This window comes from Ziziphus jujuba, chromosome 1 (genome assembly GCF_031755915.1).
Source record: "Ziziphus jujuba cultivar Dongzao chromosome 1, ASM3175591v1".
Classification (NCBI taxonomy): domain Eukaryota; kingdom Viridiplantae; phylum Streptophyta; class Magnoliopsida; order Rosales; family Rhamnaceae; genus Ziziphus; species Ziziphus jujuba.
Genome location: NC_083379.1, coordinates 32006665 through 32034375, shown reverse-complemented (window position 1 = coordinate 32034375; position 27711 = coordinate 32006665). Strand labels below are relative to the sequence as shown.

At 33.1% G+C, this 27711-nt stretch overlaps 5 protein-coding genes across 6 annotated transcripts; 3 read left to right on the top strand and 2 right to left on the bottom strand.

The window, feature by feature from the left end:
* The first annotated feature begins 1489 nt into the window (after nucleotides 1-1489).
* On the top strand, nucleotides 1490-10712 carry LOC107415695 (probable anion transporter 6, chloroplastic). 2 transcript variants are annotated; one of them, XM_025072695.3, is made up of 15 exons: nucleotides 1490-2180; nucleotides 2596-2741; nucleotides 3251-3350; nucleotides 3586-3638; nucleotides 3967-4041; nucleotides 4657-4737; nucleotides 5016-5077; nucleotides 5428-5495; nucleotides 6674-6789; nucleotides 7804-7840; nucleotides 8394-8489; nucleotides 8905-9046; nucleotides 9148-9200; nucleotides 9654-9740; nucleotides 10573-10712. In XM_025072695.3, the coding sequence occupies exons 1-15, from the start codon at nucleotides 1788-1790 to the stop codon at nucleotides 10609-10611; spliced, it is 1548 nt and encodes a 515-aa protein (XP_024928463.3). In that variant the 5' UTR covers nucleotides 1490-1787; the 3' UTR covers nucleotides 10612-10712. The 2 variants fall into 2 exon arrangements, with proteins under 2 accessions (XP_024928463.3, XP_015879558.3); XM_016024072.4 differs by lacking the exon at nucleotides 10573-10712 and adding an exon at nucleotides 9845-10229 and having other exon boundaries at nucleotides 1494-2180.
* LOC107415693 (heparanase-like protein 3) lies at nucleotides 10489-13822 on the bottom strand. The gene is made up of 9 exons (XM_016024071.4): nucleotides 13211-13822; nucleotides 12662-12698; nucleotides 12365-12548; nucleotides 12102-12250; nucleotides 11758-11988; nucleotides 11462-11651; nucleotides 11241-11366; nucleotides 11023-11122; nucleotides 10489-10938 (listed from the first exon to the last, which is right to left on the bottom strand). The coding sequence occupies exons 1-9, from the start codon at nucleotides 13472-13474 to the stop codon at nucleotides 10579-10581; spliced, it is 1641 nt and encodes a 546-aa protein (XP_015879557.3). The 5' UTR covers nucleotides 13475-13822; the 3' UTR covers nucleotides 10489-10578.
* A 6188-nt stretch (nucleotides 13823-20010) lies between these two features.
* On the bottom strand, nucleotides 20011-20382 carry LOC107415652 (uncharacterized). The gene has a single exon (XM_016024009.1). The coding sequence runs from the start codon at nucleotides 20380-20382 to the stop codon at nucleotides 20011-20013; it is 372 nt and encodes a 123-aa protein (XP_015879495.1).
* A 2554-nt stretch (nucleotides 20383-22936) lies between these two features.
* LOC107415662 (triphosphate tunnel metalloenzyme 3) lies at nucleotides 22937-23990 on the top strand. Its single transcript, XM_016024025.4, has one exon. The coding sequence runs from the start codon at nucleotides 23229-23231 to the stop codon at nucleotides 23823-23825; it is 597 nt and encodes a 198-aa protein (XP_015879511.3). The 5' UTR covers nucleotides 22937-23228; the 3' UTR covers nucleotides 23826-23990.
* Nucleotides 23991-24135: 145 nt separating this feature from the next.
* On the top strand, nucleotides 24136-26127 carry LOC107415671 (triphosphate tunnel metalloenzyme 3-like). The gene is made up of 2 exons (XM_025072825.3): nucleotides 24136-24268; nucleotides 24813-26127. Exon 2 carries the CDS (start codon nucleotides 25271-25273, stop codon nucleotides 25988-25990), a length of 720 nt encoding a protein of 239 aa, XP_024928593.3. The 5' UTR covers nucleotides 24136-24268; nucleotides 24813-25270; the 3' UTR covers nucleotides 25991-26127.
* Nucleotides 26128-27711: the final 1584 nt, after the last annotated feature.

Sequence of the window (27711 nt, the reverse complement as noted above, 5' to 3'; positions counted from 1 at the left end):
TTTGGAATAATGGTTTGATTTTAGAGATTAAAGAAAATTTGCATTCATCATTTAAAACAATATTTGTGCCCTTATCAAATTTTCAAGGTGTTCACCTATAAATAGACAATGAAGCAAATAATCTTTAAGCTTCCAATCAGTTAAACATATAACTATTGAGCAGTTTCCTCTTTAAATTCAATTTTTATTATAATAATTTTTTTATTCTCTAAAAAAGTTATTGTTATTTTTTACTGTCTCACTTAGTTGATTAAATTTATAGTTAAAGTCCTTTTTGTTACAAGGTATTTAAGAATATTTAATTTGTTTGATCTCTGCAAATTAGTTAATCGCTGACTTTTGTCAGATTTATTTTGTATAATTTTTATTATTTTATTGTCATATTTTATTTTATTTTATTTCTCTAATTGAATTTATAGTGACGTCCAAATTGTCCGATTTTTATAAAACTACCAAATAATATAAATGAAAATTGTAAAATTGAGAACAAACTATCAATGGATTTAGTCTTTACTCATAAAAAATAATATAATTAATTAATTTGATTTGATTTAAATATAATTAATTATTATAGATTATTTTCAAAATCACCTAATAGTTACGCATGTTATATATTGTATGGAATTGATACTAGTTAACATTCAGTTAAAAACACAAAACAAATCCCCCTGCTGTGAAAATTTCCCCAACCGCCATGGTAATTTAAATGCTTGATTTTTTTTTTTTAATTAAAACACAAAACTATTTTGCACGATGCAAAAGAAAGATACAAATTGTCTAAAATGTATTACATGAATATCCTAACTAGTAGGGATAATCCAATAGTAAAAAATGGTGCAAATCACTATTATTTTAGAGAATCTCCGGTTGAAATGTAGATTATGAAAACAAACATATCACATAAATAATATGAAAAATGTTTAAAAAATATTACTATTTAATGATAATGTTTAAAATGAATATCAAACTGATATGATTTAGACATTAGTAATATTAATGTCTTTTTTTCAAACTGATATGGTTGTGGGAGACATGTACTTAGAAACTATAGTGGTTTTAGCACTTATATTGTGTTCAAGTGGACTATATAGAGGTAATTATGCAAGTAGAGATATTAAATAAGATGTCTAGTCTAACTTTCTCATTATTATTGTTATTATTATTATTATTATTTGGATATTTTTTGTAGTGAATCATTGGCATACATTCTGGTTGGCTGGCAGTGCAGACAGAAAACGATGGTTGTCATGAATGTCATCAAGACAATAACCTCTTCTGTATCATTTAGCTTTGTTGTTCGAAAGTACCCATCAAATAAATTTTTACTAAACATGGCTTGAACCCAACGTAGTACTTTTTTTCTTTTTAACATTTTAATTAGTTTAGGTTTATTAATATTATTATTATTAGTTTTTGTTTGGGTTAAAACATTGGAAAATTGTTGGTAACATGTGAGAGGCCACAGCCACAAGACCCAAAGTTTGTGGCGTGTGGGGTGTCTCTGTGGCCTAAGTAGAAGCAAACTTTTCTATTGGAAAGCCCAATATCGTCAACAGCCTGAGGGAGGCTTCTAAAATTCAAACAAAATTCACGGCCACAAACCCACCTCTCTTTCCGTGGCCAACTGCCCACCTCAAGTCTCTACGCAAAAGTGGCCATCACCACCACCACCACCACCACCACCACGGTCTCTGATTCTTCTTCCTCACTGACACTCAAAATTTCCTAATTTAATAATAAACTTTGTTTTTGCTCGTTTATTTTCTTCTTTGCCTTTTTAGTCGAAAATGGCGAAACTTACACTCAGAGCAGAGAATTTGTTCTTTCTTTCACAAGATGCAAGCCCGCAGCAGACCTGGGGTTTCGATTCGTCACTCCGACACCCCCGGCAATTGCGTCTGGTTCCTCCGAAGCGGCGCTTGGGATTTCCGGTGCTTTGTAGCATCAAGGAAAGGCAAAATATAGAGAACAAGAGGGTTGATGGAGTTCTCACTGGACTCCGCATCGATGGAGTGGACGGTGAGGCTTCGAGTTTGGATTCTGAGAGCGAATTTGGAGCTGAGGTTGGGTCTGAGGAAGTGGGTTTTCAATGGAATTGGCCTCCGTGGAAGAACATTCCTCAAAGATATAAGCTTATTGGCACCACTTCGCTTGCGTTTGTTATATGCAACATGGATAAGGTGTTTTACTTTGAATATTTATCTTTTTCTTTGAAAAATACTATATTCTTAAATTTCATCCACTTCCAGTTTATACAAATGCTTTAGGTTGGATATATTAGCTGAAGCAGTCCTAGTTCGCAAATTTTCTATAAGTTGCATATTCAACTTTGGTTTGGGTTTTGAAGGTGGCCAACAAGTCCTTCAAAATCAATTATTTTTTATTCATGGTGGTTCTACATGATATGTACGTATAGAAGTAGCACTTTCTGACAATAACGGAGTCATTGGACAGACTGTTTGAAATGAAAAGGAAAAAATAATTATTTCTTCTAGCTGGTTGGCTGAGAGCAGGAGTTGGTTATAAGCTATCATTTTTTTGTTTTCTTTGTACGTTGAAATTGAAGAGGTTGATTTCGTTTGACATGCTTGGCAGGTGAACTTGAGTGTTGCTATAATACCGATGTCGCATCAGTTTGGTTGGAGTTCGTCTACAGCTGGATTGGTGCAGTCATCGTTCTTTTGGGGGTATGCAATCAGTCAGTTGCCCGGAGGGTGGCTTGCCAAGATATTTGGTGGCAGGTCTGTTTATCATCATTTCAAATCCTTTTTGTATGCTTAACATTCATTGATATTGTAATTATACAACAATGTTTAATCAGGAATTCTCATCTACTTCTAGAGAGTTAATTATCGACGACTTTCTTAAAGCACTGTCTACATGCCTCTGTTTATAGTTTCATAGCTTCCATGTACAGTCGTTTTGATATACTTATATGGGAACACCATCCTGCCTTAGTAATTTAATAAAGAAATATAGTATTTTTCTTTACCCTTAATGTAACCATTTCATGGCATGCCTTGAATATCATTCCTATACATCCTGATTTTGGCATCAATGGTAAGTAATGTTATGCTTTGCGTTAAGAAATATACTCTTGGTCAATTTACACAAATGGTAACAATCAATCATCTTCGTGTTCATAATTACTAAATAGTGCTTGCACTAAAAGTATTTCTTTTGTTTATGGAGCATTTATGGTTGGTGATATAGATTTCATGCTCATCATTTTATCTTCTTTCTAGCACAGAAAAGTTCTTGAGGTTGGAGTTTTGACTTGGTCATTGGCTACAGCACTCGTCCCTGTACTTGCTGGATACATGCCTGGCTTAATTTTGTCAAGGATTTTGGTATGTTTTCAAGGGTTCTGCCGCATCTTGTTTCTTAGACAAACCTGATTATTTTCTACAGTGCACTAGTAGGTGCTATTTTGCTTGCCTTCTACCCTTATAAGTTCAGTTCTGTTACTGGGGAATTGGAGAGGGGCAAGAAGCTTATTGTATATTCTAGTTACCTTTTAGTTTGGATAAATTTATCTTCTTCTAGTTACTTACTCAGTCCTCCTCATCTCTTTTTTATATATAGGTAGGAATAGGAGAAGGAGTTTCCCCATCTGCAGCAACCGACCTAATTGCCAGGCATGTATGACTTCATATAGACATGGGAGCATAGTAGTCTGATAAATTTTACTGTATTAATTTTTGATATGTTTCCATTCTTGTTGTGGGTCACTAGCTTCCCTTCTTATGTATGTTCTTTAATCTGCATTTGTGCTTCTAATGGGTTTGTATTCTTTGTATCTTCTTCTTTACTTCTTAATATATATTTTTTTAGCTGGCCATCCCTGTTAATAATGAATATTCCTCTATTGATTATCATTTTCTTTTTGTGCTTATAGTATAATATTTCTACTGCACATTTATGATATAGCTTATTTCTAAAATGAAGATCTTAAACCTCATGCAGGACAATACCTTTGGAGGAGCGCTCACGGGCTGTCGCATTTGTTTTTGGTGGTTTGAGTGTTGGAAGTGTTACAGGGTATGTCTTATCCATTGTAGTGAGGCAGATAAAGACTCATTCTTATATGAAAAACTGCTAGATACATGGTCTGATTTGCTTTTGACCATAATGATAACATTCAACCTTAGAAAACATTTCTCACATTTAACTATGAATGGATTTTTTCTAGAGTATTATTTCTTATATATGTTTGAAAGTCAAAATATATATATATATATATATATATTTCTATGCTTAAAGATTTATAGAAGCAAAAATCACCAAAACTAACCATAATTTCTTTAAATTTTGTTACACCAGTCAAATGCATTTTTCATTGTGTCAACATTTCATTGAGTCAGTCTTTTATTGCTAAAAGACCCAGTGACTGATTACAATGTTTTCCAGTAGTGTTGGTCTTGTATTGTCTTTAGTTAAGTCAAATGACAATCTAGCATACAACATGAATGATATTATTTCAGTATTCTACTATAGGCTGCTAGTGTGCCATGCAAATCTACACACAATAAGCTTCCCCAAATTAGCTTTTCCTAGTATTTTTAAGTCTTTATTTGCTGTGCCCTGTTTTATATTTTGTTTACATGAGCGCTCAGGCTGTCTTTGGTCTTTTCTAACATATGTAAATTCATACAGGCTTCTTTTGGCTCCTTCCCTCATTCAAAATCTTGGTTGGGAATCTGTGTTTTACATATTTGCCCTTTTGGGGATAGGCTGGTGAGTAGCCATCTCTAAACCCACAGATAATATTGTCATATGATTTTAATTCAGGGTGAGAGACCTCTTTGTAGTGCAATATGCCAATAGTTATTATTCGAATAAGATAACAGAAGAAAAAAAATATATTGTTTCTTTCTGTTCATTGGATAAAATTAAAAATCTTTATTTTCTTTATTGTCCTATGCTCTCTCCAAGTTCGTTACGAAGAATTTGGTCCACAGAATACAGCTTTGACTTGTGTGTGAATTATGATCATCTTCTTGCTAAATTTGAAGGTATTCGGGGTTTCAGTTTCTAAAAGAAGGAAGATCTCCATTCATTGCTGAATCCACTGCACGTGAGCACCAAAGCCCTCATATTCTTTTATTTGTAAAACTAAGATGATTATATTCCCTAGTTTTGAAGATGCATATTAACTAGTTAATCTGAAAAAATCTTCGGATACATTTTTATGTTTCATGGCATCATTAAAATTAATTATAATCTGTGAGCTTCTCAATATAGTTATGAATATCAATAATGATCAGTCAACCATGGTTAGTGCTAACAAGTACCAATCTCCTTGATAAACAATTGAATGATTCCAAATAACAATGAGAATGATTCTATTAATGTTAACTATTATTTATGGACCTTATTTTAACTTGAATTTAGTGATAGATTCTTTTTCCTTTTATAATGTCTTAGGTCCACAGTCTATATTCGTGAACAAAACATGGAATGCTTCTCTGAATAAGTTGGGCGGCTCGCTTAAGGTACGGTGCATCTTGTGTTGTATGTGGTTGTGTTATTTGGGGCACTTATAATATGGAGAAATGTGCAGGTTTTGAGGCATAATACTTCTAACATATTTAAATGTTAAAATCTTAGTATGTAGCTGGATATGTGGTGGAGAATGATGGAGATTACATAGGATTATAATTACTAGGGGTTTTATGATTTTTAGGGGTTTAATATTATTATGTTTATTTGATTTCTTGAGTTTTAATATTATTATTATTATTATTTTTTAATTTAGTTTCCTTATGTTTTAAGGAAGTTTTATTATTTAGTTTTCTTATTAAATTAGGATATTTCATTTTTAGTTTCCGTATGTTGTTAGGTGGTTTTATTATAAATAGGGATCTCTACAACCTTTGATGGACAGTTGATGAATAATACAAATATTTTTCCGAGATTATTTTATCTGGTTCTGTGTGATGCAAACCAAAACTAGGTGTGATGCCTAGTAAAAAACGAAAACTAGGTGTAATATCTAGGATTTTAGGAGTGATTCCTAAAATTGTTCCAATGTGATGCTAGAATCCTATCTTTAATTATCTGTTTTCTTTTCTACCTTGTCTGTCCTGCATCAATATGGTTGTCATTCTTTATGGACAGAATATAAAAATTCAGTCATATATAGATTGAAGATGAATATCAATCACTTTATAGGATACCTTTCAGTAATGCAGGTTGATTTATGTGAACCCATCCTAGCCATGGCCAGTTTGGTTGTCATTGCTTGTAACACTGCATATTAAACTTTTCTAATATAAAAAAACCAGGTTTCTGTTAAATTGAAACTTCATACCATAGAAAGAGATATTTGTGAAGTTGTTATGATCCCTGTATGCGAGGATTTGGGAGTTATGCCACTTGAAACTATTAATAGTGAAAGCTAGATTTTGTTATCAGTATTCAGGTCAGCCTTGTGACATTGTTGAGGCATCGATTTACCGGCACGATGAAAATTCAAACTGCAAAAGGGATGACCCTAGTTTTACATATTATTAGTATTGTAGACTTAGAAGATAACATACATATTTTTGTTCACATGGTTTGTGTTAACTTGTAGTTTGCGTTATATCCCTATAGCTAAAGTCTTGGTTGGCTATAAATGTTGACCCCCTTTTTTTTTTTTTTTTTTTTGGTGCTCACTCTTGTATTATAGGATGTACCATGGAAAGCATTTTTCCAAAGTCAAGCAGTGTGGGCAATGATCTATGCTCATTTTTGTGGAAGTTGGGGTCACTATACCTGCCTATCTTGGCTTCCCACTTATTTTAGGTATTTCCACTCTCACAGTTAATTTTGTCTGATGTTATTTTGGTGCTACGACATTTTTCTAGTTTGGTTAACTTAGTAACCGTCATAGTTTTGGGTTCTAAATTGCAATGGTGCTTAGCAAAATTGTTAAGTGAGACCTATCTATCGAACTATAGTGCTTTAATAATCATATTATTTTCTTCTTTTTGCACTGACATTTATATTTTATATTATATAAATACTAATATATATATATATATATATAGATATATAATTAGTATATTTGAAATTGCACTAAAACATGTAGAAGTATAATAGATAATACATGAATGTTTAACCTGATTGGAAAAGAAAAGGATAAATCCTCTCAAGTGTTGTCACTCGAGAGATCCGAAGTTTTATAAATCTATGTGCATAAAAATATCAACCATGCTGTTTTTCTAGCCTGAAATCATCAAGTACCAGGAATAAATACCAACTTGGTCTTGACAAAGTCATAAAACTACTAAAAGAGCCTGAATTCCTTTTTACTAAGGGCTTGGTAATGGCATCTGAATTCCAAATTAGTGTGCTAGAAAAATAAATTTGTTTTCTTTGTGATATCATTTACTTGGTCCTTTTACAGCATTCTCTAGCACCATATTCAAAAAAGGTCATGTGATGACTCTATTGTAGCATGTAATATGATATGATAATAATTAATTGAAGGCAAGATTGTAGGCTTATCTTTTTCTGCAGATAATGACGAGCAATCAAAATGCTTTATTTTTCACCCTTTACCTTTATTACCTTGAGATATCCTCTTTGAAAAAATTTAGTACGTGTATGATAACTACATATAAAAACCATTGTTACCAAGTCTGACAAATATTGGATATTATTTGAACTAACTATATTGGGTGTTATTTTGTGCGATGATTTTTTTCCCTAATTGTTCTGAATAAGGTTATCTAGCATCACCAAAATAATGTTTCTTTCCTTGTTAATTACATGCAATCATAAAGAAGCTGAATTTTCAATTAACATGCCATGCAGTGAGGAGCTGAACCTAAATTTGACGGAGGCTGCATGGGTAAGTGGAAGAGCAACGTGTTCAATTTTTTATTTTTTATTATTTTATTATTTTTTATATTCATATCCACTATCATTGACTTTCAAATGTTACACTGAGAAGTTTACACTTAAGAAAAGGGCTTTCATGTACCTAGAGTATCGCACTACTCAACCTGAATGGTATCCTAGATGCCATGTAAAATAATTATTAAACCATGTTTAGGATACTTCATTCTCACTCCTTCACAATATTTTTATGCTGTACGAAGAAAAATTTGATTGCTTCTGCTTCTTAGCAAGGTCAGTCTTGCTGTTTGGAACTCACTATAAAGTTAGGGCTGATGCAGTGACGTTTTCACCTCAGAACTTTGGGAAATTGATACATAGCCCTATTTGGAGCAAGCTTAACAAATAAATATAAAATTATTTATAAGCCATGCCCTTAGTAGAAGATATATCATAAACATCATATCTTTACTTACGTTGTCTATTTGGAAATACCATTTTATGAATATTGCATGGATGTTCAATATTCAATTACTTGTTATAAGGGTTATTATTATTCATTGCAGGTTTCAATCCTTCCTCCTTTGGCTTCAATTTTTGTGACTAACCTTTCTGCACAATTTGCGGACAACTTAATTGGAAATGGAGTTGAGACCACTATGGTATGGACTATGGAGACATTATGAACAGTTAATAAAAATTCCCAAAATGCCCAACATATTGCGTAGTTTATACAATTTTTCTAATAATAGCAGAAAATCAATTCAGCTTTCTAATTTCTTATATGGTCATATAAGCCCTGCATATTTATATTTAGTTGAAAAATAGAATTGCCATTTTGGTTGTGAAATCCTTTTAATAATCCTGGTAACTGTGACAAGCAAGTTTTTTATTTTTTATTTTTTTTAATCTGGGTTTGGGGATTTATTTGAACTCAGAATCATTGCCTGAGGAAGAACTGGCTTTATCAAAAGCAAGTATTGCTTAATAAGTTTACTGCTTCAAACCTCATGAGCTTAAAATTCACTACTGCTTATATAAATTTTTTGAGTTGATATTAATTTTTTTTGCATGTAGGTGCGAAAGATTTGCCAAACAATTGCATTTTTGTCTCCTGCAGTTTGCATGACTCTTTCCTCTGTTGATCTAGGATTGCCCCCTTGGGAAGTTGTGGGGATTCTGACTTGTGGCTTAGCCCTCTCAAGCTTTGCTTTGTCAGGTATACAGAAATTCCAATCGAGTACTTTAATTGTAGAACGAGATGAACAAAACCTAAGCTTCTTGTGCTTTAAACTAATGAGCAATAACTAAATCATACAGGACTTTATTGCACCCATCAGGATATGTCGCCGGAATATGCAAGTATTCTTTTGGTATGTAAGCGCATGAAACCCAAATTATTTTCTGTGATGGGAGTTGCTGTTGTGCATTCCATAATCAGTGGGCTCAATGTATTCATCCCACCCTTTGAACTTAAACTCTAGTCAATACACTGTACATCTTTGCTTAGGATATACAAGACCTATTATGCTATTTTGTGGTATACTAAAGTCTCTTATGGAGCAAGTTACCAAAAAAGAAAAAAAGTCTGATTGAGCAGCGTAGGTTTTTTTACCTTCTTTTGGTGATAGATCCGAGTACGTTACACTTGCTGTTTTATCAAGCTAATATCATAAACATTTGGTACCATGTCACTGTATCACCCTATGTCGTTTGGATATGCATAGCAGGTCTTTGCAGTGTGCCTTTATTTAATTCTTTCAGAACAAAGTATAACGTCCAGCAATCCAATTATGAATTTATGACTAGTTCAAAATTTTTCGCAGGGTATTACCAACACTGTTGGGGCAGTACCTGGAATAGTAGGTGTTGCACTCACAGGCTATCTTCTTGATACAACTCATTCATGGAGTGTAAGTTCCACCATTATTTCTTTAAACTTCTATTTGTAATGATGGGTCATATCCTTCATCTTTTTTCATATAATGTCATCATGTGATTTCCATCTGTTATGTAGATATCATTGTTTGCGCCATCAATATTCTTCTACTTGACTGGTACGGTTGTTTGGTTGGCATTTGCCAGCAGTAAGCCTCAAAGCTTTTCCGAAACAGACTGATATTTTTGTACTATAGGATTACTTCTCTTGAATGAGGTATCCAAATTGAGAGAAACTTCATTCAATCTCAGTTCAGGGTAGAAATTAACTTCATTCATTAGGTTTCCTTTTGTATATTCACATGGGGAAAAAAAAAAAAAGAAAAAAAGAAAAAAAAAAAAAAGCACACGTATATTCAAATGTAATATCTTGTAATAGCATATCTTAATCTGTTTGTTATTTTAACCAAGTAGCCTTCGTTGGCCACCAAAACGTTGTATTAATTTGACTGCAGTTTTCATTTTGTACAGATCTTTCAAAAGTCTCTTATTCTTTAAAATGTTTCATAAAAAGTCAAAGTTTTTGTCCTTAAACAACTCACCTACCAACTCTTATCAAACCAGAGACGTACCAACAATTTGACTCGTTGAATACCAGGACTAAGAGGACTTTGCATTGTTTTACTAGTACATGGTATTGTTTAACTTTGGCTGTTTCCCAACTCAGATAAAGTAGATCTGAGAAGTATTTTATACTGAAAAATTTTCCTTTGCATTCTATCATTGAGAAAAATGACTAATACATTTGAATTGCATTCTATTTCTTATTTCATCAATCACTATATGGAACCATTTACACTTCCACAGCACGGCCTACCGACAGGCAGGTGGTACAACATATGGTAAGTGAGCAAATACAATAGAGTAGGGACCAATAACTACTGGTTCTGAAGAATTTACATGTAAAGGCTCCAAGGCAGGTATGTCTCCAGATGAATTTACATTCAAAATGTTGCCATTGAGAAGCATGGTTTGGCTGTGTAAATTACCATCTTTTGCAGTTAGATGATATTCTTCTCTTGTTACACCATTTAAACTTTGAGGCAGCTTAATTGACTTCGATTTATGATATCTGTGGTGTTTATGTCGAAAAGACCAGGTACTACTGAAGGCAAGTTTGGCTTGAATGGTGGTACTATTCTCAAGGTTGATTAGCAGTACTGTTATCCCTTTCTGTACGACGAAGTAAAGTCAGAACATAAAATGAGAATGCCTAACCAATTTTTCCCTAGAAATTAAAGTATGATATAAACTTACTGATTGTTTTGCACAATGAGCATAAGCACGTATCTTCTTTGTTCCAGAAAAACTTGTCGACAGTACATGTTTACCCATTAATCGGTGCCAAAGAAGAGCACTGCGATGAGGAAAAACAGGAAACAGGCATTGTTATGCTAAGAATATCTTGCAAAATTATAAAAGACATGATTTAGAAAACTGAAAGTTGGAAGGTATTAAGTTGAATGTTCAATGACCTGTAATAATCTGGATTCGGCACAAAGTTAGCAGTGTTAAGCAAACCGTAGTTTCCGCCGATCAACGATTGTCTGCAGTAGGTTTTGGTATCATAAACAGACGCCATACCCAATTGATCCAAGTACCTGCATTACAATTCCAATATATATTACTACTTCGGGTTAAGGTTGTCTTTCAGAAGAAACCAAAAATTTAAATGACTGGTTTTTAGTCAAGTTACCAGAAACTAAATACAAATGCATTGGTAACAAGATTACGGCCACTGTTGTAAGCCCCTCCAGCCTCCCCAACCCAAGCAGTCGCTGAAGTCGGAGAACTCTTGAGGATGTCACGGAGGTTGCTAAATGTATCAGACTCGCCATCAAGATAGGAAGGATTTAGAATCTTCTCAATGAGGTGCTCATCAACCCCTACAAGCAAGAATAAGAATCTTCAAAATTCAACCATTTTAAGGAAACTTGTGGATAGATACAAAGGATGATGTTCGAAAGGTTTTGTTTGCTCATGTAATGATACCTGGTCCCAGATTGTAAATATGGTGGGTGACCACATCTACAGATTTTGTAGTTTTAGTGACAAATTCCTTGAACCAGTTTGCATCGAAAAATCCACCAGGTGCAATAATCAGTGGCTTTGGTTCAATTCCTTTGTAGATATCTTGCACTATGTTTTTCAGAGAAATTGTGTCAGAGGCATACTGGTCTGCTGCAACTCTTGTTCCTACTCCACTCCCACACAATTCATTCCCTGATAAAATAAAATAAAGTAAAACTAAATCCCACAAATATTTATACTGGAAAACAAACATTCACAACAATTTTTTTAAGCTAAATTAAAAAATAAAAACTAACTGGTTTTACCTAGCTCCCAACCATGAATTAAGTAGTTCTTTTGGACAGTATAACGGATGAGAGATTCAGCATTTGAGTGGTCCCAAGCACCAGTTGCAGAACCATCAGATTGTATAGATCTCCCATTAAGAGCATTTAATCCAAAAATAATCTTAGCCCTGAAGTAATTAAAAGAACCCATTGGGATTAAAAATGTTAGCTTGCTTAAATTTCAAGAAATCTAAAATTTCTAGGTGAGAAAGAAAGAGAGAAAAGAAACAGATTCTTGTTACCCAGATTTCTTGAAGAACGAGTTCAACTCATCCCATCTGTGCAAGGGTAGGCAACCCTGAGTGAAACCAAACATTTCTGATGTGTTCTTCACAAACTGAGTACAGGGTTGTTTGCTATTCTCTGTTTCATAAATGACCTTGTCTTGCAAAGTACCTCCCAATCTAATCTTCAATGGCGAAAAAGCTGTCATAGTGAGGAACAATATGGTACTTTTAGAAACAAAGTTTTGCTTCTAAAATATACTAGAGGAAATGTTCTGCCATTAAAGAAAGGATTGGACATTGAGGATTTCTTACCTTTTATTGCATTTAGGAAAATATTGTTGTTTAAATCCTGCATAAAGAGAATTACCAAATGAATATGGAAAGGATATATGAAACAAAAACAAGACCCATACACAGAGAATAATCATAAATGAACACAGAAAACAAATAATAAACAGGATACCAATTCATTCGAAAGAAAAGATAAATCGGGTAAAAATTTGGACCAATGAATGAGCAAGCCAAAGACTTAAAATAGAGAGATTGATAACTGTAAGCATGAAATTAGCAAAAACAGAACGCCCAAACTCCAAGTTGTCCAAAAAAAAAAGCAACAGCAAAGTTACAAGAAAAGCAGAGGAAAAGGGAAATAGCAGTCAAAAGGGACAGAAGAGCTTCTTGTTGCGGTTGAAAGAGCACGAATATAGACCAGACACAGTTCAGAATCAGATGATTAGCAACTACCAAAAAAAAAATCTTATTCACAGATACAAAATGATTAAAAAAAAGGTGTCCGAAGCAAAACGAAAAAAATAAAATAAATATATATATATATATATGTAAGGAGAAGACATAACATACCAAATTGAGAAGAGAAGCTCGACCCCAGCTGCATGTTCCATAGTCACATTTCTCAGGAGGCCACCAGTCCAAAGTTGCACATATAAAATCATCATCAATCTTTCCAATGGCGGCTTTTCCATCAATAAAAACCGTCCCTTCAACAGTCCCATCCCCATTATTCACAGACTGTGAACTCGCAGAAATGAAGCTGATTCCAAACAAACACAACCAGAAACACAAACCCATTTGCCAAATCCCAGAACCCATTTCAGGATTCTTCATTCAAAACGCACTTCTCAACAAGATCTGAGTTTTTTGTCTCTATCAAATAGGTGAGGAAGAGGAAGCCATCAGAGTGAAAAGGAAGTCAGGCTAAGGCTTAGCTAGTAAAAGAAAAAAGTATTTCCTTAGGAGGCTAATGACTAATAAGGCAAGAGATAATAAGAAGAAAATAATGGAATTTTGATTGTATTTGCAACTTGCAAGTGAGAACAAAAGATATACGAATCAAAAAGAATTCAAGCAATTTGGGTTTTAGGCCATCATTAAGCTTAGCTTAGCTTTCATGGAGCTTTGCAATTTATTTGCAAAGGTTTTCGTATAGTGTGAAGTTTGTTGCAAGTGGGCCGTGGTTGGTTTTTTTTTCCTTTCTTTAACGGAAAGTATAACAAAATAAATAAAATAAAATTTGTGAAAAAAAAAAAGAAAAAAAAAAGAAAAATGGATGTGTTTTACCGGAGAAAATCTTCAGTGCACCGGGTGCACATACACCCTCCCTCACATGATTCCGCCCTATGTGAGGGAAGGTGTATGCGCAAACCCTACTGTGTGCTCTGTGTCAGACTCAGGTGGAGCCCATTTCTGGTCTTCATCTGAAATCTATATCTGAGACTATTTTGGCTGGCTTTTTTTTTTTTTTTTTTTTATATTCTGTTTTTGGGGTTGAAATTTAATAAAATGCATCGAATCAGATCACAATGGTAACACCACTAGTTTAATTTAAGAAGACGTATAGAAATCATAATCTAGAAATAGAAAGGCAGAGGACCATAGAGTCACATAACTTAATATTTTTTTACTCGGAATGTGACTACCTTTTATTTTATTTTAGTTTTTTTTTTGTTTTAATCATCGAATATTGAAAAAAGAAAACTTTCAGTATAGATCTGCTGTTTAAAGATGGCTCTGCCAATGAGCCGCTATCATGTCAGCTTAGCAAATAGCGGAGCTCAAATAGATTTTTGACCTATGTCTAATGACATCACATGTACCAAGAGTTGTCTCGCTAGGCTTTTAGATTCAACAAAACACATCTATAAAAAGGGAGACCATCAAAACAAGTGAAATGGGCCCCTTTTTTTTATTTTTTTTATTTTGAGATAGTTATGAAGAAGTTTGTAAATTTTTATACTTGCTAGTTGTTGAACTTCAATTGAACATGAAATTAAAACACATTCACTTTAACATCTGGTAAAGTTTCAAGACAAAATAAATCCATATAATAAAGCTGCTCCAATTGTGTTCCACTTTTTATTTATTTATTTATTTTTTGGTAGAGCAATTGAGTTGCCCTTGAATATTAAATTAAAGTTGGGCCTAAATTGAGATTTTTTTACACTTTTAAAGTTTAATATAACTCAATTTATGGTAACTGCACTTGAGAAGAGAACAGAAAAAGGAAAGGGAAAAGTGACCCTTTGGATTTTTTTTAATTTTTTTAATTATGATTTGGTATATTACAAGAAATAATACAACTTTGAAATAGAAAAAGGAATATATAGTAATTAAGTTTCCTAGAAAATTTTGGACGATCCCAATTGCAAACTATGGCCCATCAATTATCAATATGAGCAGTTAATTTATTAAATTAGAATGAGACAACTTGAAGAAATGTGATCGGCACTAAACTATATTCTACATGAGTCATGATAAGTCTAATGCCATCAATCTTTGATTGGAGATGACAAAAAAAAGGGGGAAAAAATTTGATTGGAGAAATTATGAAGATAAGCACTCAATCACACAATTCCCAAATTTTTTGTTAGATTACTAAAACTATCTTCCATAAAAACATAAATATAAATCAATAATATAGAATTAAAAATAATATTCACCAAATATATTTATCAAATAATAAATAATATTATAATATTTAATTAATTTATTATTTATTTATTTATTCATATTTTAATTATATAAATATATTAATTAATAAGAATTAATATATATGATTTGGTGAATATTTTAATGACAATAACATTATTGAATATATATAAATATATATGAAAACCGTGTTAATCAATTACCAGTTCATTTCAAAATATAATGCGAAACATAATAAAAATAGGTTATGAGTGATTTTTTTAATAATTTAAAATTAAAAATTTAGTTGGAAAAATAAATCAATTTTTAACACTAATAATGTTAGCAAAAGCGGATAGAAATAAAATTTTACTTCCTTAATAGGAGCCTATATGTCTTTGGATTTCATAGCTCTTGCAAACTGATTTACTTTAATGTAAAATATTTCTATTAGAAAAAAAAAAAAAACTTTTAGCACTTATAATATTATGTACTTTGTTTTGGAAAAAAAAGTTATCATATTCTTTGTTTACCGAAAAAAAAAAATTTCGGTATCTATAATTATCTCTTACTATAAATATTAAAAAAAAAATGTACCTTATAAGTTAAGATAATTTCTAAAAGATGGCACTAAAAGGGATTCTTTTTTTTTTTTTTCTTTTTTCATATCAAATGTGAAAATTCGGATTTCTAAAAAGACATTGATTACTAAAGCTATTGCCAATGGAAAATAGCACCGTAAGCTTATATATTGACTTGCATATTGCAAGCAAAATATGGACAATCATAAATGATGGTGAGGTAGGAAAGGAATTGAAGTAAGCAGCGCATCAAAATCTGCCATGCCATATAGCCTAGCAGCCGTTTGTTGAGTTACTACATCAATATCCATGTGGCACCTTGAATGTTCTTCATTTAAGTATAAATTAAGTCTATCTCTTTCAGGAAGCCAACCAAAAAAAAAGTCTCTCTCTCTCTCTCTCTCTCTCTCTCTCTCTCTCTCTCTCCCTCTCAATCACTCTCTCAAGTCTCATCACATATATCCCTGTATATAGAAAAAAATATAATATGTATATATATATATATACACAACCTTGTGGATGATATGAGGTAATCAATCAATCAAAAAATTTAATAAATATTTTGTAAAATTTACTTATATTATTTTAGTGTCGTATGATATTGAAAAATATTGCATATAATCATTATAATGATTGAATAAGTGATATGAATAATACAGGAAAATTATATTGCAATTCAATTACAAGTCTACTGATTTTTTGAAAAACATTTTTTATTTCAAATTTTCATATTTTTATTATAGTAATAATAATAATGATAATAATAAAAAAGAAGGGAGAAAAAAAAAAAAGTTTCATCCATTTATTAAGCACTTGTCCTTCCCTCCCTTTCCTTCAATTTGGGTCAACTGCCTCTGTTTGCTACAGGAACTGAAGACATCCCTATCTTTGTTCATTTTCATCGTGGGGAGCAAAGGATCAGGTAGGGTTTTCAACCAAAAAAAAAGAAGAAAAAGGACCACCAAAACCTAATCTATTGGATGTTAGATAAAAATAAGCTTTTGTTTGGTGGGTTTTAGTGTACTCTCTTCAACCTAACATGTAAGGCCTTCTAATTTCCTAATGATTTCTTTTGCTGTCACCCATTAGCATTATCACCAGACTAACCAAAAGGGTATACGTAGTTTTTAATTATTTTGAGTCAATTTTGATGGTCAAAGAAATTGTGCACTAGCAATCATTATTAATGATTTAGTATAAGCAAAAAAAATATATATATATATATATATATCAGTCAACATCAATGAGCAAATGAAAAATATATAATATTACAAAATAAAATAAGAATAACAAATTTTCCCAGTCTCCAAGCAACAAAAATTCCAAGCCAACAGAAAGAATAAAAAAAATTCTTAACTTGGGCAAACATTGTAAAAAATTTCTTAACTTGGGTAAACATGGTATATTTCCTTCAGAATCGAGAACCAAAATAAATTTGTAGACTTTAAAGAGTTTCATCAAAATCAAAACTGTTCACCTAGAAAATTCGGTTGTGGCAACCCAAAAAAAAAAAAAAAAGAGGGAAATTCAGACAACAACCTCAAAAGTCTCAATCACAAAGCCAGAAATGGTTTTGAAGGTCTTAATTGCTTTACTTGAACTCCTCTCCCTTAAGGAATGAAACTATAAAAAATGTGTCTGTCTACCATATGAAAGATTCCTATCACAGGCTGTCCCACACACAGCCAGAACCATTAGGTAAGACAACGTGGTGCTTCAATTACATTTAATGAATATAAACAAAAACATAAGAAAAACATAACATCAATAAAAACCTAAAAAACACTGAATTTTTTGTTTTTAATTATGGATTATCTTTATGAATGTGATTAGGTTGATCATGAATATGACGTTCTCTTTTTCATTTCTATGTTACTACCTAATATTTGTTCTTCATGTAGGTTGTGCTCACTTTCTATTTAATATAAAGATAATGCACTAATTTAAATTAAATTACAAATGTAAAATGTCATTAACTTCAAAACAAAGGAAAGGACAAATACAGCAATCTAATTAATTTTTTTAAGGATACTTTCAAGCATTTTGATATAAGGTATTGGAAGAGAGACATATAGTGAGATCCATGTAAATCCAAGTAGAAAATACCTTTTAATTTGCTAGGCTACAATACATCCTTTTTATACATCTTAAATGCTGTATATAGTCCAAAAAATTGGCTATCTGCGTTTACGTGATGTTGAAGAGTAGATGAAAATGGTGTTATCTTCAGTACAAGTACTTTTTTTTTTTTTTTAATAGGTAGGAAAGACTCGAAAATATCTGTCTGATTCAAATTTATGGATTAAGTAATAACTATCATAGCAAGGAAAGCAAAATAAAATTAAAAAAAAAAAAGTCCCAAAAATATAATAAAAATCATTACATTTTCATAAATTTGATTTTTTATTTTTGATTTTTGATTTTTTTTAATTGGAAATATAAAAATTTGAATTTGAATCACTGTCTAAAGACATGTATAGAAAATATGAAAGTATTTATATGTGTTTATTCATTCTATGTTGATGATTTCAAACTTCAAATAGAACATAAATGAAACTCGATGTTATTTTATTTTTCCATTACGAGGAGTTGAAAGTGAGAGTACTTTGTGTTGTACACAAAGTTTTTTCATCAAAACAACAATTTAGTTTTTTTTTTTTTTTTTTCCCTTATCATGTTGTTATTATTATTATTATTATTATGGTTTTAATAAATGGTTACACAAGCAAATTTTATGGAAGTCTATACCAAAGATGAAAGTTGGCCGTATGGTATTATCGTTTGCTACTTTTTTGTATCTTAATTAGTAATGTCAGGTCAGGCAGTCCGCCGCGACCCCCCCCCCCCCCCCCCCCCCCCCCTCTCAAAACAGGTTAGGGTGTGTTGTGGTCTGGGCAGCTTGCCTCCACCTTGATGAATCCCTATCTAAGACAATATTAAAGGTGCATTTCCCCATATTGGCTTAGTGTATTTAGGGCCTACTTGTGTTGTAGGGTTGGAATGTGCAATTTTAAATTCAGATTATTTAAGTTAGAATATTTTAAATTTAGTCCAATATGGTTGGATAAGAGAGTCTTTAGGAATTATAAACTTCAAAAATGCTTCCCATAAGAATTGAATGCTGGTTAACAAGGAAAGGAAAGAATTTTGATAAAGTTGGGAACTTAGTTCCCACTTTATACTCAAAACCTAACAAAATTTAAAGATCCCCCAACTAAATTTTTAGAATTGAATTATTAAAGGATATGATTAATTGAGTTGGTAAAGACTATATTTTCTTATCTTCCTCTGTCCAGATTCGAACATGGCAAGTTGGTGATGCAGTTAATTATTAAAAAAAAAAAAAAAACAATTGAATTATTATGCTACAATGGTTATGCCATGGGCCACTAGGCTTATAGAACTCTGGGCTTGGACTTAGTTTCAGCCTATATATACAGCCCATAAAGCCAAATCCAACATCAGGAAAAAGTCTAGTCCGCCTTTACGCGTTTTCTATTTCTATCTATTTAAAAAAAAAAAAAAAAATGAAGCTCTCTCCCTGCTGCAAGGGAAAAGAAATAGAAAAACAAAATATGAAGGAAGTTGTTGAACAATTTGCAAATTAGTAAGGAACTTTTATATCCCAGTAATAATTTATATATATTTATTTTAAACTTGTAAACAAACTATGTTTTACTTCATATATTCATATATATCAACTATCATGTTCAAATAATAATAATAATAATAATGATGATAATGATAATCAAGTGCAAGCTAGATAAATATGATAGATAAAGAAGAAAAAAGGATAATAATTATAAACTTTAACATTTTGGTGATTAAACAAAAGACAGAGGAGGAGTGTGATATAAGCCCAACAATGATTGAATACGTATAGATATGTATCATACATTCAATAGTCACCTAATTCTGGTTAACAAAAATTATTCCTCCCATGCATTAACTAATCATGGATTAGGATACTCTTATTCCAGGAAATCTCCAAGCCACACAGAGAGTTCCATTTGTCAAGCCACTAAATTTGCTGTTATCCAGAAAAGGGGAAAAAGAAAATTTGATCTACAAATTAAAATCCTGATGACAATTTTAAAAAAAAAAAAATCAGCTTAATTACTAATTAGGAAAAGCTAGCAACATTAATTTGATTAATCAATTAGTCCCAGTGGGAGGAAGAGCTTGGTTGTTGACAAGACAATATCCATAAAGCAATGAAGGGACTAAAGGATTAAATGGAAACATGTTTGGCAAACAATTCCCTTTCACTGAGACATAGGCCTCGCAACAATCACTTCCAATGCTGCGAAATTGGAGATTGTAAATTGACTCATAAACATGGAGAATACATCCCGGAATCTTCATCAGAGGCGACCAACACTCGATCACGGCCTTTCCATATCCCGGAAGGAAGCCTGGATTTGTCGGCAGCGGCATTGACGTCCCCGGTTGGACCAAGGTTGCAGTGAGAACTGCCATTAGCAGCATTGAATATATTGCTTCATGACCAGCTTTTTTACTTGCCATGGTTTTTGGTGGTCAAAAATTGATAAAGCAAAAGAATGCTTGGGATGTACCCATTTATTTGGAGAAGGTAGACATTGTTTTTAAACTGTTTGTTGTGCGTTTTTATGCTGGTGAATTTAATTGAATATGAGTTACCAAAAATTAATTAACCTATAGTTATAACAGTACCTCTAATTGCTAGCTGTTTTTTAATCTTTGTTTATTATGAATAAACAAGTTTTAATGATGAAAAATGTTTAACTCTCGGATTAATTAATTAGTTTGGCTGGATTTTAATTTTTAGTCTTATTATTTCTTGCAGGTTTTTTGGTATGAATCAATGAATTTGCTTTTATTAATCCTGCCAGTTAATTGAGCGGTTAGGATACATGATATTTTACCTTTAATTTGAGTTTAAGGATCAGTAATCTAAAGACTGTTATTCCGAAAAAAAGAAATCTAAAGAGTCTAATTTTATTGCTTTAATAATATATATACTGCGTAAGAAATTAGAAATGTATACATACAAGTAATTGGAATAATAGAAAATAAAAGTAATTGGATATTAATTCAAAATATGTAAGACTTATATGAGTTATTGAATATTGAAACAAAGAGTTAATTTGGTACATAATGGCAACCCAAAAGACCATACATACAATCAAATCCATCGGCTACCCAAAAGATCATACATATAATGAAACCCATCGGCTATGAGAAGAAATGTAATCAAATTTTGTTATTATTTATATATATATTAAATTGGGATGGAGGATTTAGAATCAGGGTCATTATATTAATAATAATAATAATAGCTTTTTTTTTTTAATAGCTTTGTCCATGTGGATTATTTTATTTTATTTTAATATGGTTTGCTTACAAGTTTGTTATATACACATAGCAACAAGTTACTATGTTATTTATTAATTAGCTAGTTTTTAGCTAATTTTTGGGTTTTTATTTTTTTTTATTTTTTTGTCCTCTCTCTCTCTCTCTCTCTCTCTCTCTCTCTCTCTCTCTCTCTCTCTCTCTCTCTCTCTCTCTCTCTCTCTCTCTCTCTCTTAATCTGGTATTGCTCCAAACATATAAAAGGAATCGAATAAAATAATGTTACATTCTCACTTCTTCATTTTATTCTATTTTATTTTTTAATATTGGAAGAGGGATTCAAAGAACTTTATCAATAGTACTTTTGTAATTAAATAATACTTATAATTTATATTTGCATATATGTTATTTCAAATTGATCTCTTTATTTGTGGGAGATTTAAAATAATGTATACATGTATACCAATGTTAAAATAGATATATCAACATGATGATCATCTTTTCCGGTAAACCACTTGCGATTACAGAACATATTGTAAAGAGATATACAAGTAATTAGGAGCTTAAACCCTATGACAATGAACCATGAATATATAGTTGTATGTATATTTTATTCATTAAGATTTCCTTACAATAATAATAATAATCTTATTAATTAATTTAATTAGCTAGCCAATGACAAATAGAGGGGGCAGTCGAATAAGGCTTGAAATAAACTAGTTCAGGGGCCTAAGGAAGGGCCTTGAAACAGAAGAACTAGTACTAGTCTTTGTTAAGAAGTTCAAGTATGAAGTTGGAAGGGTTTTCGAAATACGAATATATATGTCTGCCAATTTATCCTCCTTTGGCAATATTTCTCCTCCGTCAGCCTCTGCCTCCGGGGCTATCTCCTGTGAGCCTTCGGGATATGCTTCCTTTGGAGCTATCTCATCATCTGAAAACTCCGTCTTTTGAGCTTCCGCTGTTGAAACCATCATCACCATGCTCATCATCATCACCATCAACATGACCATGCCGATTGTTCTTGGAGACTTTGATGCCATTGTTTTTTGTTTTTGATATGGTTTCATATGGGTTTTCAAAAGTGTTCAGATGGGGTTTTTATATCAACAAGTGTATGTACCACCTTTATGCCTAAGTATTACCGTATACGTTTGGTTTCTTGTCCTCCCAAAAAGCAAAAGTAGTGTTTATACGTTTTATTTTTGTCTATTAAATGCCCAAAAAAAACAAACCAAACAAAAAAGAAAAAAAAGAAAAAAAAGTTACCATACATTTCACCTCTAAATTATATTAATTTTTGATAATTCTCTTTACAAATTAGTTCATTTTTTATTGCAAAACTGAATTGGATTGGATTTGTTTATTTTAATTTCAGACCAATCAAATTGAAATATTCTACATTTAGATTAATATAATTTGATAAGACTTTTAATAGTCTATTTTAATCCAATCATACAACATTAATAAACTTTAAATTTTTATTTTTATTTTCATAATATTTAAAAAATTAAAACTAGATATATAAATAAAATAAAATAAAATATAATAAAATGTAACAAGTTTTTAAACAAAATTGCATGAATTGTGTATGTTCATAATGCATGATCTTGGCGTGATAAACAGAGCAATATAATTCAAGCTCAGTTATTACCCACAAGAAAAAACTTAAAGTTCATGGGCCTGGGATGCGCTCGGGGGGCCAGGCCCAAAACAACAAGGTTCTCAGTCGTCATCATTCTTGTTCCGCACGAGCTCGCGAGTGAGAGTGAGATAGAGAGAGAGAGAGAGAGAGAGAGAGACAGAGGAGATTCCCAGAAATGCTGAGAAGAAAACCAACGAAAATCGAAGTCAAGATCGAAGACAAAGACGAACTCGAAGAAGCTCGCAAACGCGCTGTCTCCTCCGTCACTACCACCACGTCCACCGCAGCCAACACCTCCACCACCACCTCCGCTCTCCTCCATCACTTCGATCGTAACAAAGACCCCTCTTCCAAATCCCACCGAATCGGCATCTCTCCCTGATCTCCAAATCTCATGGAGGTCGAAGTCAAGCTTCGGCTCCCAGACGCCGCCGCCCATCGCCGCGTCAACGACCTCCTGTCTCCCTTCCGCGTCGCCACTTTCCGGCAAGAGAATCTCTTCTTTGACGGGGCCGCCGCTGAGCTCTCGTCGCGCCGAGCCGTCCTCCGCCTGAGGTTCTACGACGACGACACCCGTTGCGTCGTGTCGCTCAAGGCCAGGGCGGTTCTCGTCGACGGCATCAGCCGGGTCGAGGAGGACGAGGAGGAGCTGGAGCCGGCGGTGGGGCGTGCCTGCGTTGCCGAGCCGGAGAAGCTTCTGGCGGCGGAGTGTAGGATCTTGAAGAGGGTGAAGGATGAATTTGGGGTTTCGGGGTTTGTTGGGCTTGGAGGGTTTGGGAATGTGAGGGATGTGTATGAGTGGAAAGGATTGAAATTGGAGGTCGATGAGACTCGGTATGGGTTCGGGACTTGCTATGAGATTGAATGCGAGAGTGCTGACCCTGAAGGAGTCAAGAAGGTGCTCGAGGAGTTTTTGAAGGAGAATGGGATTGAATATTCTTACTCAGAGGCCTCCAAGTTTGCGGTTTTTCGATCCGGAAAGCTGCCTTAGTGCGTGAATTAATTTAATTTTCCATAAAAGATATGTTTTTAGATGTTTATTTGCTTATTGAGAGCATTTTCTAAGTGATTTTGCCCAAGATTTTAATTAATCTTGGAATGAGTTTGTAAGAATTTTTTATTTTGAAATTGGATGCAGTATTTTGTTTGATGAAAATGGAATATCTGTGCCTTTAGATTTTCAGAGTGGTTTACGATATTATTTGGTTGCATGTAGGATTAATAACTGTTAGAGTTCAATTGCTTGTTTTTCTCATTTAATCCAAATTTTTTCGATGTGTAATTGCCTTGTTATAGAATTTCAGGTCACCCTTTCTTCTCCTGTGTTGTTCAATTCCTCAGCAATCAAATGAAGATTTAGTTCAGCACTTTTAACTCCATAAAAAGTGTACCTCCTTCTGTATGCAAAGATGAAGGGAAAAGGAAGCTACTATGGTTAGAGCTCTAATTTTATGTCTTTATTTTCTTTGATATTGTCATGCATAAGAAAAGGGGCACTAAATTTTTTTTTTATCTGGCTTCATCAATTTTGTAAGCTTGGTTATCAACTTCAAATTGCCGATGCCATTATTATTATTATTAATATCTTAATCATCGTGACTAATTGTCATTGCCATGAACTGAGTTTTGATTATGATCTTTAATGTGTCTTTGCATGTGTACCTTCACATTTGTCACTTTTCAATATGATGGAAAACCGAAAATCACCATCATATCATTTTCGTGCCATTGCATTGATTGCTTATCCAGATATGAAAAATTTGCATCACAGTAGAATGATTACCAATGCAATAATAGATAGCCAGCTATGAAAAATTTATCTCAAATATGCATATCTATTCCATTTTTTATGCATACAATCTACCAAGAGTGATGGGTGAGACGATTAGAGGACATAATTGCGGGAAGATAAGAATATTGCCCTCATCCTTTTGTTTTCCTTTTAACTTCATTGTGGTTCGCTACTCATTCTCATCAGTTGTCAATGTCTGATTGGTCCAAAGTAAACTGGTGAGAATGTGATTCCTAGATGATGGGGCAAGAACTGTTAGCAGATATCAAAGTCAAGATTAAACACAAAGATCAGTTATCAATGTCTGAGTCCTTGGTCCAAAGTAAACTGGTGAGAATCTGGTTCCTAGATGATGAGGCAAGAACTGTTAGCACAGATTGAAGTCGAGATTAAAGACAAAGATAAGTTCTCAATGTCTGAGTCTTTGCTCCGAAGCAAACTGGTGAGAATGTGATTCCTAGGTGATGTGGCAAGAACTTTTACAGAGATCGAAGTCAAGATTAAAGACAGAACAGTTGTCAACGTTTGAGTCCTTCGTCCAAAGTAAACTGGTTAGAATTTGATTCCTAGATGATGAGGCAAGAACTGTTAGCAGAGATTGAAGTCAAGATTAAAGACAAAGAGGAACTGGAAGAAGCACACAGATGTGGTGCCTTCTCCGTGATTGCCACCACCGCCACCCTCCTATTTCAGATACAAACATCGAAACCTCAATATATATATATATATGTACAAACACCCATATTGCATATTTGATGGGGGTGGAATTGAAACTTCGGATCCCAAGTGCCATGGTCCACTGCCGTCTGAAGGATCTTTTGTCTCCATTCCATGTTACCACACAACACCAAGAGAATTTCTTCTTTGACGGTGCAAACAATGAGCTGTCATCACATCAAGCTGTCCTATTCCTGCGGTTGTATGATGATGATACCCGTTGCTTCATATCACTTAAAGCCAGGGCAGTTCTGGTTGATGGTGTGTGCTCCGTTGAGGAGGATGAAGAGGATCTGGATCCAGTGCTGGGGCGTGCCTGTGTTGCTGAACCAGAAAAGCTTTTGTCGGTGGAGTGTGGGATCCTGCGGAGGTTGAAGGAGGAATTTGGGGTTTTGAAGTTTGTGGGGCTTGGTGGCTATGCAAATGTGAGGAATGTGTATGAGTGGAAAGGCTTGAAATTGGAGGTTGATGAGATTCGTTATGAGTTTGGGACTTGTTATGAGATCGAGTGTGAAACTACTGATCCTGAAGGAGTCAAGAAGGTGCTTGAGGAGTTCTTGAAGGAGAATGGGATCGAATATTCTTACTCGGTGGCCACAAAGTCCACAGTTTTTCGAGCCAAGAAGCTTCCACAGTTAGTGAATTAGGTGAATTTGATATAATTGTGTGACAAGATGTTTATTTGATAATTAAAAGCTTTTAGAAGTGATTCTGGCAACTTGTGCCTGAGTAAGGTTTTAATCATATTGAATGCATTTATAAGAATATGAATTTGAATTTGGAAGCAGTAGTCAGTTTTATGAGAATGAAATTTTTGGATTGTGCTTGGAATTTCAGAGTGGTTTAAAATTGAATTGGTTGCATTTAGGATCAAGAACTATGAGTTCAATATCGAGTCTTCCAAGTAAACACCAAATGTTTTAAATTCTACCCTAGCCTTTTCATAGAAAACTGTTCAACATTTTTAAATCCTTAAAAGTGCATTCCTTTTGTATGCAATGATGGAGGGAAACGGAACGATTGTAGTTTAGACCTATAATCTGTCTTTGTTTTCTTCCATGTCGTGCATTAACAAATAGTAATAGTAATACTAATTGTTTGTCTAAATCATCTATTTAATCTTGATAATCACCATGCCAGAAATGTTAATGGTTTTAATGATTATTATTTATGTCATATGAATTTCGATTTTGAGCTTGTGCGTGTATCTCTATATTTACATTCACATTTGTTATTTTTGAATATATAATTTTATCATTCATGTGACTGAACTGTTTCTTTTTTCGGTTGAAGATTCCGTGGGGAATAATTTTCAAGACGGAGTGTCTCTTATTGTCTGGGTGTGCAACCGAAGTAAATAGAGAAAATAATAATAATAATAATAACAATAAAAAAAAGACGATTGTATTAAATTGTAGAGAACAAACAATTCTAAAAGTTTTAATGCTTTAGTGATTGAATGATTTTAATCGATTAAAAAACAAAAAATGTAAGAATAATACCAGAAAATTGAATAATCAAAGCCAACAAAATAAGCAGTCTAATGGCCAGTACAAAAATTAAAGGACTACAATAAGAGATAGGCAGAGGCAAACTAAAATAAGAGGTAGGCGGAGGCAAGCACTAAATTATCTAGGCAGCCTGTTCAAGGCTAAAGAAAAACTAGAATTAAAACTAAAGATAAATATTTTAGTCTAGAAGGATGTGGTAGATGTTGAGATGTTTTCAAAGTGGACAAGAGGCTTTAATTTATAGTAGATGGAATGTGGGCAAAACATATACTTCAACAAATTCAATTGGTTCTTTCCTTTTAATCGATGTGGCGTAGATGCTATTTTCCACCTTCTAGTCTCCTTTATCTAGGCAAAAAGTATTGGTATAAACATTGCTCTACATTTCATTAAATTAGAATAGTTTGATGACATGTGTAATATTTCAATTTTCGGCTTTAGCTCTCCATATAAATAGCCTATGATAGCCATTGGCACGACCTTGTTGGTCTTCAATTGTCTTCTACTGCATTTGATCTTTTATCTATACCAGAATCCCTTCAAATCATGCTTCCAGTCATCTTTAAGATAATACTTTCAGCAAATCCTAATTCCATGTCCAAGCCTTTGTTTATTTTGCTTTGGACCTTAATTCTCGATTGTCTTGAATGTCATGACGCCTATTTCTCCAACCTAATCCATTTGAGTAAACCAAATATGGTTGAGGGATGTAATTTTGGCTATTTATCCAGTTATGGCCTTGGAGCATAATCCGTTGGCCCTTAATATGAATTTGATTTCCGATCGGTGGAGGAACATATGACTGAACTTTCTGTCCCATGAATTCAACACTTTCATCCCTGTAGGTGCAACTAAAT